Source organism: Cyprinus carpio, chromosome A16 (assembly GCF_018340385.1).
Source record: "Cyprinus carpio isolate SPL01 chromosome A16, ASM1834038v1, whole genome shotgun sequence".
NCBI lineage: Eukaryota > Metazoa > Chordata > Actinopteri > Cypriniformes > Cyprinidae > Cyprinus > Cyprinus carpio.
The window spans coordinates 19,856,265-19,868,754 of record NC_056587.1 but is presented as its reverse complement, the minus strand read 5'-3'; the positions used below and the strand labels follow the sequence as shown (position 1 = coordinate 19,868,754).

At 32.9% G+C, this 12,490-nt stretch overlaps 1 protein-coding gene across 3 annotated transcripts in view; it reads left to right on the top strand.

The window, feature by feature from the left end:
- csmd3a (CUB and Sushi multiple domains 3a) overlaps nucleotides 1–12,490 on the top strand; it is a 227,044-nt gene that overhangs the window by 156,667 nt on the left and 57,887 nt on the right. For all 3 annotated transcript variants that reach the window (XM_042773196.1, XM_042773197.1, XM_042773195.1), the window contains exons 41-47: nucleotides 422–631; nucleotides 2,932–3,120; nucleotides 3,361–3,538; nucleotides 5,948–6,093; nucleotides 8,623–8,703; nucleotides 8,986–9,099; nucleotides 11,466–11,654. In XM_042773196.1, coding sequence (XP_042629130.1) covers nucleotides 422–631; nucleotides 2,932–3,120; nucleotides 3,361–3,538; nucleotides 5,948–6,093; nucleotides 8,623–8,703; nucleotides 8,986–9,099; nucleotides 11,466–11,654 — 1,107 coding nt within the window. The remainder of the gene's footprint in view (nucleotides 1–421; nucleotides 632–2,931; nucleotides 3,121–3,360; nucleotides 3,539–5,947; nucleotides 6,094–8,622; nucleotides 8,704–8,985; nucleotides 9,100–11,465; nucleotides 11,655–12,490) is intronic.

The following is a 12,490-nucleotide window of genomic DNA, read 5'->3' as shown; positions in this document are numbered from 1 at the left end:
GTATCCTGTAACTTTTGAGTTGCATTTTCCTTCATTTCCCCAAATAAGATTTAATTTGTTTATATCTCTAGACAGAATGAGATTAAATGTAAAATCTCCTGCTTAGATGTTTCTCCCAGCTCATGTGTTTCCTCTAGAGTTCAAAAGTATTTAAAAAATCCAGATCATCTAATTAAGAACTCAAATATTTCTCAATAAATTCTCTCAACACCAAATGATCTCAGATATCATTGCTATCTTTGTTAACTAAAACCAAAACCATTAAAAACATTTTTTTTTTTTTGTTACTTATTGTGTTTCTTGAAGCTGCAAGTCATGGATTGTTTTGTTTGTTTGAATTTTTTTTTGTTTTTTTGTTTTTTTTCTTGTGTTTTATTGTTTTTAATGTGTTTTTTATCTCTTCTTATTTTTTTTGATACAGGGATTCACCTGCAATTCCTCAACTTCTCCACGGAAGCTGTGCATGACTACCTTGAAGTCCGTAGCGGGACACTAGACTCGGGCTCGGTGATCGATAGATTCAGTGGTCCCCTTGTTCCAGAATCTTTCTTCAGCACGACCCACGAGACCAGCTTCTTCTTTCACAGCGACTACTCACAGAACAAACCCGGTTTCCACATCACCTACGAGGGTAAGACGGATTAGAGCTGCCCACGGCCATTACCTCCCCTGTCGATACGGACACACACCATTGGATCCCTTCTCACAATAACAGGATAAGCAATACAACCAATTGTTCTCTTTGAGCTCCTTTTTAAAGCAAGTCAGTCAATCTCAGTAACATCCACAGCAGCTATACCAAATGCAAAACAACATATTTCTAAAGTCGGCTAGTTGGTGGGCTGCCTGAACGACTGATTGGTCTTAACGAAAAGCCCGGTATAATTAGGCTGGTTTTGGGAATGTGTACAGCTGTTGCTGCGGTGCTTCAAAGAGGATAAATTTAAAGACCCAGCTTTTCTGAGAGGATTTAACTCTGCAAACAGCTAAAGCACAGCATGCTAATTAAAAAACAGTACTAAAAATATATATCCAAATGAAAAAATATACACTACTGGTCAAAGGTTTGGAATAATTAAGATTTTTTAAAATTGTTTTTTCTAAGAAATATTAATAAAATATTATGAAATAATATTAAATGATATTGCAATTTAAAATAACGGTTTTCTATTTGAATATGTTTTGAAATGTAATTTATTCCTGTGATTAAAGCTGATTTTTCAGCATCATTACTCCAGTCTTCAGTGTCACATGATCCTTCAGAAATCATTCTAATATGCTAATTTGCTGCTCAGTTATTATCAATTATTATCGGTGCTCAAAAAATAGTAATGGTTCTTGTTATTATCAATGTTGAAAACATTGCTGCCTAATATTTTTGTGTAAATCTATTTTATTAAATAATAAATTACATTTTGAAAAATAAAAGTTTAGCATTTATTAGTCTTACACTTTTGATTAATTTATCTTATTTACCCCAAACCTTAGAATGGTAATGTATGACAGTTTGCATAAACATATAAAGCAGTAAAAACATATAATACATATTTTTTTTAAATTATTATTTTAATTTGTATTAACTAACAATATTAACAATATTGCTGTTTTACTACATTTTGATCAATTATTGCCTTGCATAAGAGAAATTATAATAATAATTTTAATAATTATAATAATCATAAGAGAAATAAAAAAATTATAATAATAATTAGCTATTCCAAACTTTCAAATAGTAGCGTAAAAGAGGAATTACTATAAACTAGTTAACATTAGTGTTTTTAAATTGAAAAGTCCATTTTGCTGTGATTTCTTCTATTAAATTCATTGTAGTAGAGTATGTGTGAGACTCTGTTTAAACTGTTATAAACAGTGAGGTGATTAATAGTGTTTTCTAGGGGTAGCATGACTATAAAAACCCCCAAGTGTTACATTTTAGTTTGTAACTTTAGTATGTAACCCTTTGTGCCACGGATATGAAATTGTGCGCCTTGCTGATGAGGAGAGGTTTGCTTCTGGTAAATGAATAGACTGTTTTCACCGGGCATCTTAGCAGAAAATCCTGACAGCACATGGCTATGCCCCAAGAACCACTCAGAAGCAACTGCATTGTGTTTTCAAATCTATTTTTATATTCCATAATCAAACATACATTTTCAGTAAAATAGGCATTATGGGTGCATTTCGTTGCTTTTATTTTGTGATTTTGATTGGCAACAGTGTGATTTTTAGTATTTTTTATATACTATTAGTATTTATCAGTATTTTGAATTAGCTTTTATCTTTATATTTTAGTTTAGGTTTTAGTGACTTAATATACTTTTGTCATTTTTTATTATTTTTGAAGGTGTTTTGATGGCTTTCATTTATTTCTGTTTCAGGTTTAGTCATTTCAGTACTTATTTCAGAAACCCTGTAATTGCAAAGGCAATTACAATTTATGTTTTTCATCTAATATTTAAAAATATTGTATCATTTTTAAAGCAGCTTGAAGCTATGGAAGAATCTTTTGAATTTCATGCCTTAAAAAAAATGTCAGTTTTCTCTAAACTAGATATCATAGGTACATTTGGATGCTTTAATTTTGAGATTGTCAGTGTTACTTATTTATATGCTATTATAGGATGTATAAATACACTGAAGTAGCATTTATTTCGGTCTTTTCATTTTTCATTTTAATTTTAGTAATTTTGTTAAGTGCTTTTGTCGTCTTTTTTGTATTTCTCTATAGCTCTCATTTATTTTTATTTCAGTTTAAGTGATTTTATTACACCAACTTTAGTATATTTAGTATCATTTTTGTTTACATTTAAATTTTTTCATCTAATATTTTATTTTATTTCATTTCAGCATTTTTAGTTAACAGTAACAACACTGATTGGTGTTCCTTTTGGCCTCTCACTGAATAAAACCTTCCGCTCTGTGATTATTCAGCATATGAACTGCAGAGGTGTCCGGATCCACGGCCCTTTCGGAATGGTGTGGTGATTGGCAGTGATTTTGGAGTGGGCATGACCATCTCGTTCCAGTGCCTGCCGGGACACACGCTGCTGGGTGAAGCGTCACTCACGTGTCTGCATGGCATCAGCCGGAACTGGAACCATCCTGTGCCTCGCTGTGAAGGTACAGAGTCCATCTTTCAGAAAGCCAGGTTTTAATTGAACTGTCGTGTTTTGCAAATTCTATGAGATGTTCAGGGAAAAATATAGACCATATATGGAGGCTCAAAACAATCCGGGGCTTTAGCGGTGAACTTATCACCGTTTTATGTCACTGCATTATTGCTTGTTGCAGCCATATGTAAAGCATTGCAATTCTCCACAAATATCTGATTGCATTTTGATTTTATTTGTCCTCTGTCAGCACTTTGTGGTGGGAATATCACGGCTCTCAATGGGACCATCTACTCTCCGGGCCACCCGGCTGACTACCCCAATCTTAAAGACTGCATATGGAGCATCCGAGTACCTCCAGGCAACGGCATCCACGTCAACTTCACCGTGCTCAACACCGAGCCCATCTACGACTACATCACCATCTGGTACGAGTTCTGCAAGCGTTTTATAAGAACTCCTCACCTAAAGACTTGCATCAGCTGGGTGTCAACATCAGTGTAATGCTCACAAAATAACACTAGCTTTAGGAAAGAGACAGATCTTTCTATCTTTTTTTTTTTCACTGATACCAATTATTTTTGTGTTTCAGGGACTGATAATCGTCATGCATAAACTATTTTAATCAAATTCATAATTGCTTTTCTTGATAGTAAGATATCACACAACAATAAAAATAATTTTGAAACCATTAGACTGAAAAACAAAAACTGCACAATTGCCATATATTAATTTGTTTGATATGTATTTATTTATTTATTATTTTAATGCTGCCTTTTTTTCTAAAGTATTAGATATGATATTTACCATTAATAATAACAGCACATTTATCAGTAAATTAATTAAATTATTGCATTTAAAATTAATTATTTTGTGTTACATTACAAACCCATTTTGTATTTTTTTTAATTTATTTATTATGTTTGTTAAATGTCCAATAATGAACAATATATGTATTATAGTTATCTTTTTATATTGACAACAACAGTTATTAATAATAATAATAATAATAATAATAATAATAATAATAATAATAATAATAATAATAATAATAATAATAAGACTGATTGAACTTGTTCGACAAAACCAAGATAAAATAAACTTGCATATTATTATTATTATTATTATTATTATTATTATTATTATTATTATTATTATTGTAAATATTGTGGGGTTTATTTTCATCTTTGTTTTAGACTATGTCTAATATGTTGAGTGCTGCTGTTTAGAAATCAAATGATGCCATTATCAGTAAAAAGAACCAGTAACCATGTGTGAGTTTAGAGAAGTGTAAAAAACATCAGTTAAATCGATTATCTATGTCTAGTTTTGGATTTATCAAAATTAATTGTCAAGCACTCCACCAGAGAGTTTGTCCTTGTCCATGAAAAATGCATTTGTGCTAATGCTGCTAAGCTGAGACTTACGTAACACTTTATTTTAGTCTTTTATCTGTTTAGTTTCACACATTTCTCTTGTGCATTTCCATCTTCCATATATTTCCTCCTTGACTAAACATTATTGCTGAAGTGTCAAGTGGCTGGTGCGAAAGCAAAATGTAGACGCTTGTGTTCACCTCATGGAAAATAGGATTTTTCTTACTTTTCTGAGATATAACTGTTTGATGTACTTTGTATAAGTCCACCCACAGGAATGGCTCATTTAAAAATCATTTATCATAAGCACAATAATATATGACCTCCCACATTTACATATCAATGCATATTCAAAGCTCAATGCAATTGTTACTCATTTTTCATGAAAAGAGTCATACAGAGGTCTTACATACAGAGGTCTTCAAGGTACAATAGCAAAAACAGTCTGTTTAATTCCCAGGTTCAGGGCAAGGGCAAGCAAATCTTGATAAATATTTTAATATTTTTGTTTGATATTTTATATAACTTTTTTTGTATTAAAATGTGAAAAATATAAGTGAATTTGATTAAAAATAATATAAAATTAATATATATATATATATATATATATATATATATATATATATATATATATATATATATATATATATATATATATATATATATATATATAATTTTTTTTTTTTTAACTGTTTAATAATGATTTTTTTAGCAATTTAATACAATTTAATATAAATAGATATACTTGGATATAATGCAACATTTACTTCTGGCCCACGATCCTCAAATCAAGTTTGTTTTTTGGCTTAAAAAGTTTGTTTTTTGTATTAAAAAATCTGGGCTCCTGTCATTATTTAGCTCAATTCAGTTCAATGTTGCAGAATTCATAAAATATGATTGATCAAATAAAGCTGATTCAGCTGCTCAAAAGCTGCTACAATAGAATCATTTTCCACCTCAATTCACTTTAAGTTTTGTTCTCATCCGGTAGTTTCAGTTCAGTCAAATCGATAATATTATTGAAAGCAGATGATAGTGATGATTGCACATTCATTATCTAACAAAACTATTTTGCATAACCACAACAAAAGCTATGAGTTGCTGCATCGCACACTAAATTAGACTTTATATATAAAACTGTTTTCCTAATTAATATGCTGTTACAGATTTTGAACTGATTGAGAACCACGGTCATTTTGAATGCTTTGCATTGACTGTATAAGTCACTATTCAGGCTGTTTACTCAGGGCTTTGAAGCCTGACTGACACACACTGTAGAGAAGAGACATCTGCTGTCCTGTTTTCATAAACATTCTTTATAAAGTCCCAAGCATGCACCCGCCAGACGTGGAAGAGTGACTTATGAAGAGTGGACGAGTATTATATCAGCAGACAGATGTAGTCAAAGAAGGTTTTTAATGCTTCACATCTGGGTTTGAACTGATCTGTTGTCTCCCTTAGGGATGGCCCTGATCAAACATCCCCACAGATCGGTCAATTCAGCGGCAGCTCGCCTCAGGAGGCAGTTTCCAGCACGTCCAATCACATCCTGCTCAAGTTCCACAGTGACTTCAGCACCAGCGGATTCTTTGTTCTGCGTTACCATGGTGAGCAGAATCATCCACAGTTTTTCTTCCTCATTCATTACGGCTTAGTTCTCTTATAGTTGTTTATTGTCAGCTTGATTATCCTGGCTTATTCCCTCACGCCCACAAAATATGTTACTTATGCCGTATGTATGCTGATGCGAGCCGTGAATGTACATACATTCAACCCAAACTGTGGCATGAAATTGCATTAGGAACCTTCTGGTTTGTGTGCCTTGGAACGCTTGTTTAGCGTGTCACGTTGCTGCTTTCTGGCCCCTTGTTTTTTTGTTTTACTGCTCTCAAACACAAGGGCTAGAAATTTTATTACTTGTGTCTTCGGGAAAATGGCTTTGATTATTGCAACTGCCACATTTAGATGGCGCTGTAATGTGTTTGGAAACTTCCATCATCCGTAATAACATCCATTTCTGAATGAGCAGGTGTGAAAAAACACATGCATTTGGCTTCTAAGGCAGCATCCTAGCTGTTATGGAACCTCATAAGTGATGATCTGATATGCTCTACATAGTGTGCATCGTGCAAACAGATGCACTCTTCGTATGGAGACTCAAAAACTGATTTGCATTTAGCATGTGGCTATGCTAGCAACACAATGCTCAAGCATAACATGCATAGGCTTTATTTAGAAATGGCTTCAATTCTGTCAATGCTTTTTGATTTTGATTGAAGTTCAAGTTTGTTTTTACAACTTTTTTATTAAACATTCATGCAATGCTGCTTTAAAATGTTTCTAGTTGCAATAATCTTTGTGTATGATGCTTTGTAATTCTATTAATGTAGGCGGATCACTAGGTTATGAAAGTGCTTTTAACAGGGGAAATGGCATCTGAACACAACAGATGACCTTTGAACCCCATTGGTTTTCTCTAATCTATTTGGCAATTGTGATGGGAGACCATTATTCAATAAAGGACATTAACATCTGTGTTAGCATATTTTCTGCTGATGCTTTTGAAGTTCACCTATAAACCAATAGAGCATAAGGAAGCTATGTCAAGTGCTGCAAAGCACAAAGCTGATTAGAATTTTAAAAGATAATAAAAAAAGATAGTTGTGGTCCCAGAGCTGCCAAAATACCTATTCTCTGGTTTGAAATTGCCTTTAATGTGTTAGCTTGGTAACAGCTGAGTTTTTTCAGCGTTCAGAGTATATCTGTGTCCCATTTTCTCCCAGTGATGAATTCTAAATGAAATGCGTTTTTGTTTGTCAGTGGCGGCGATGAACATTATAGAGGTCATTTAGCAGTTTGGTAGCTGCTAAATCTTAATGATGTTAAGATACTGAGATCTTATACATAAAAAAGGTGCTTAAACTCATTTTAATAAATCCTTAACTTTATTAATCTTCTTTGCATTTGTTCATTGTGTCGGCAGTTTGCATAAACAAGCACCACTTCTTTTCCTCAGAAAATGTCTAATATAAACTTTCTGCAATTTTTTTAATGATTTATGTTATATTGACCATTAATCATTTACAGCAAATTGTTAGCAACTTAAATTGTTACATGTTAAAATTAATAATTAAATATGACACTGTATGTATGTATGTATATATATATATATATATATATGTGTGTGTATATGTATATGTATATATCATTGTTTCCGCAGGTTACTTTTATTTTTCTTAAGAGAATGTGAAAATATATTTTCCATTCTTCCATTTTCCTTAAATTCTACAATAGTATTTACAATTTATAATTTTTTAAAATTATAAAAAACAGCAAATTATTACATTTATTAGCAAAATATTTAAAATTATTACATTTAAAATAAATAATGTTAATATTAATAAAGCAAAAAACATTATTATTATTATTATTAAACCCTTTAACCAGCATCTTAAAACTGTTTATTAATCTTCATCGTGAAAAAATATATTTTCCATACTGCAATTTTGCTAATAATTTTTATATATAATATTTACCATTATAATTCCAGAGAAGTATTACATTTTATTATAAAATTGATTATAACATTTAATATAAATAATTTTAATATTCAAGTACTTATTTTAAGTTTTAAGTCAAATTTAAAAAATAAATGAATTGGCCACTGAATAAAAAAAAAAAACAAACAAAAAAAAAACATATCCTTATATGTATTGCCACACAACAAGATCCAGATTGCATAAACTTTTCTTAACATTTGTGAGTTATGTGTATTAGTGAGGGCATACAACATGCTCTGCTCAACATATTATGTCTTCAAATGATGTTACATCACAATAGTGACTTTTATCATAACATACAGTAATAGGTTCTTAATGTATATGATCCTCTTTTAGAAACTCTTGCAATTAAACATTGTTATCATAAGGCATAATCATTGTTGGCGAGGCAGATGCTATGACCCTTGATTATGATTCATACTATGGAGCGGTGGCGCATAATTTTGTTGTACGTTCAGAAAACTCCGGTGACAGGTGTGATGATTTAAGATGTCACTGTGTGGGTTGTTTTCAAAGCGTTATCACTTAACCAGCAGCTAAACATCACGTTTCTCACTCATCTCGTTCCTTTTGCAGCTTACCAACTTCGTGTCTGTCAACCTCCCCCACGTGTCGCCAACGCAGAGATCCTGGCTGAAGATGATGAATTCGAAATTGGTAAGACTGAGGAACATTTGATGATTATCCGTTTACATAGATTTAGAACGCATCAAACCCTCATTAAAGAGACGCTCCCAAGGTGCCCACCTTTGCAATGCAGCGTTCCTTATTTAATGTGAAAGAAAATGCCTCTTTCTGTTGTGAAAATAACCCGACACTCTGCATTTGTCATCATTACTGTCACAAGCATGTAAACGGTCAGGTCTTAATTAGCTAATGTGTTGTTGAGCGCTAGTTGTAGTGGAAAACCAAAGATCTGTGTGTGTAATTACTCAACAGGAGACATCATCAGGTACCGCTGCCTGCCGGGCTTCAGGCTGCTCGGGAGCGAGATCTTGACCTGTAGGTTGGGCGAGCGACTGCAGATGGATGGTCCTCCTCCGGTCTGCCAAGGTTAGTTTGGCAGCACATCCAGCACTCTGTCTCATTTGTGTCCGTGCTTTTCCTGTCTTTATGTCTCACGTCGTTAGCTCTGCCACTAGCTGTTAGTCTTTTTTGGACGTCCGGATGAAGAAAACCGCAGTACAGTGTTGTGAGTCATTATGTTTAAAACTTAATATGAAACAGCATGAAGTAACTCTCACAACTGTGAGTGCCTAAAGATATGCCTGCCCACATTTACATAATGATTATGTGCCATTCAGAACATTATTTCAATTTCAGTCAAGTTCCTGAATACAAACTGAGGCAACAGACTTGAAATTTGAATGTTAAAATATATTGAAATACACTGAAGTTTAAATGCATTGATGTTAATAACTAAAAGACAAAAACTACTGTATAATGCTTTCTATTCTGCCATTTTTTTCCCAATATTTTTTATTTGTTTCTGCCATTAATAATTGCAGCAAATTATTAGTTATTTGCAAATTATTTAATCATTATATATCATTATTTAAAATGAATAATTTTTATTTTATAGCAAAAATTGAATTGGAGTAGCGAACAGGATTCAGACTTGCAGTTCAGATTTGAATGTTAAATTACATTGAAATGATTAAATACAAATGCATTGATGTAATTTTTAACTAGACAGAAAAAAATTCTGCCCTGTTTCTAATATTTTATATTAGTATGTACTATCATTTTACAACAAATTATTACTGTTTTTTTTTTTTGTTTGTTTTTTTAGCAAATGAACTACATTATTGCATTAAAACTGAGTCATTTTAATGTTACAGCTAAAATTCATTGAAATACATTGAAATTTAAATACATTGTGCTTTTCTACTAGAAATACAGTATACAATATACATTAATTACATTTAGAATGAACAAGTTTAATATTACAGCAGAATATGAATTGAGGTAGCAAACAGTGCAATTGAATGTTACAATACATTGACATTCAAATTCACTGTGATAATTTTTAACTAGAAGGACAATGCCTTGACAAATTTAAAAACAAGTTCAAAGTCTATTTTTAAAAGTAGAAACACTTAGTTTTTATATATTTAATCATATTTAATAAATTACCAGGGTTAATGAACTGCCAATTTTGTTCAGAATGCTTTCTCTGAATTACAATTCAGTAAATTCCTCTTCCTGTCATTCTAATTTTAATTCTAATTTAGCTTCCTGTGACCAATTCAAGTTAAATTTGCACTCTAAAGAGTACTGACATTTAATTTTTTATTCTTAAGTAGCTTTGTATTTCAGTGGCATTAAGTAGCTCTGCAGATTGGTTTAAAAATGCACTCAACATAACTGTGTAAGCAAAAAATGTTCTTATTGACTGTGATTGAGTCCTGTCACATCTTACTTTTACTGGTAATAGGCAAATTACTGCAAATTACAGGAAACTTGTCACTTCTCATCATGTTGGGTAAAAGTAAATTATGAGGTGAGAAACCTTGATTATAAGGTTGAAATGATAAGTGCTCTTCAGGGAGAGCATAGAACATGGTGACGATGCCATGCAATCAGTTTATTCTATATGGGTTGGTTTGTTTTCAGATGGTGTTTTTGCCAGTATGCCTCATTTAAAAAAAAAAAAAAAAAAATGCCTACCTGCATTTTTGCACAACTCAGAAACATTCTTATGCATACCGTTTACTGCAGTTTCCAGCTAAAATGAACATTTCTAGTAATAAAACAACAACTTCTATTCTTTTTCACACAAATTACGATTACAGGGCCAGACAATTGATACAATTCCTTGCACAAAACTGTGTTATGACCTCAAAAACACATTTACAGTAATGCATGATTTGTAAACTAATACATTTTTATGTTTGCATCACATAACCAGCTCCATATGTGACCTTTCTGATGTAGTAAGCTTGCTCGGTAGCGCACCTGGTACAGCAGTACACCTGATACAAGACTTGTGAAACACACACAATAAAAAACTCATGTAGAAGCATATGAAAATGTCACAGTTGCTTAAGCTTCATGTTTGCTAACACTTTTGATTAGGCTTAGGGTCGGATTTAGTGTAGGTGGTACATTATTTTCAAACACGATAGATCATTAATCTTTTAGTGCCACTTGCTGTGCATTTAATTTCCAAACTGGCACGATATGTGCAACAGACAGTGTATTTAAAAGTTGCCAGTTTAACCTTCTTCTTTTCCTGATAAAACTAATCCATTTTAATGTGGGTCAATCGACATTTCACTTATAAAGTGTCACAAAACATGCAAGAAGCAACATGCTGTGATATAATTTTGCAGAAATGTCACCACAGACACGTTTTTCCAATGAGCCTGGGTTGGTTTTTGCACTATTTAACACATGGTCATTTGATTTCTTCCTAGTGCAATGTCCTGACAATGAGGTTCTGTTCGACTCAACGGGCATAATCCTGAGTCCAGGTTATCCTGACAGCTATCCCAACCTTCAGATGTGCTCCTGGATGATCAACGTAGAGAAGGGCTACAACATCACACTGCACTTTGAACTCTTCCAGACGGAGAAAGAGTTTGATATGCTGGAGATCTTTGATGGTGGGTTTGAATTATTCCTCATATTCAGGCATCATCTGACAGCCCGTGCAACTGTGTCCCTGAATATTACAGTCATTATTCTCCGGCCTGTCGGAACTCTGACGCTTTTCTTGAAAATTTGAAATGAAATTAGGAGCCTCGGGAATGTGTTTGAGAAATAACAGAGCTGCTATTTTAGACCCATGACCATTACGAGATAAATATTTTTATACCCATAAAAAAAAAAAAAAAAAAATCATTTAAGGAACAGCAGACATGCAAAACACTAGAAAGATTAGAGTATTTCTTGATAGCGAGGCAATGGTAAAGACAATGCGAAATATATTCTGAGTGTTATTAGCACTAAATACTTAAGTGCTTGCAATCAGCAAATTACCCCATTACTCATCATTGATTGGATGCTCATTAATGCCCATGGTATTTGCAGAGCCCCAGTGGATTATGAAGTGAGAAGCAATACCAATTTCCATCTCTCAGGCCAGATTTTGTGTTCATGTTTTGCAGCAAAGCAATTTTTGGAGCTCTTTCCCCAGTGTCTAAAACTAAATCGGCTGAATCCCATCGGATGGACATTTCCACATGATGAATTTATTCTGAGAAATCTTTGCTCACTGCCACATATGGAAACTTCTTGTCAAAGGTTCACCCCAAAATGAAAACTTGCTGAAAATATACTCCCTCATCCAAGATGTTTATGATGAGATTTGGAGAAATTTGGCATTACATCACTTGCTCTGCAGTGAATGGGTGCCGTCACAATGAGTGTCCAAACAGCTGATAAAAACATCAAAATAATCCTGAAGTAATCCACACCACTCCAGTCCATCAGTTAACAA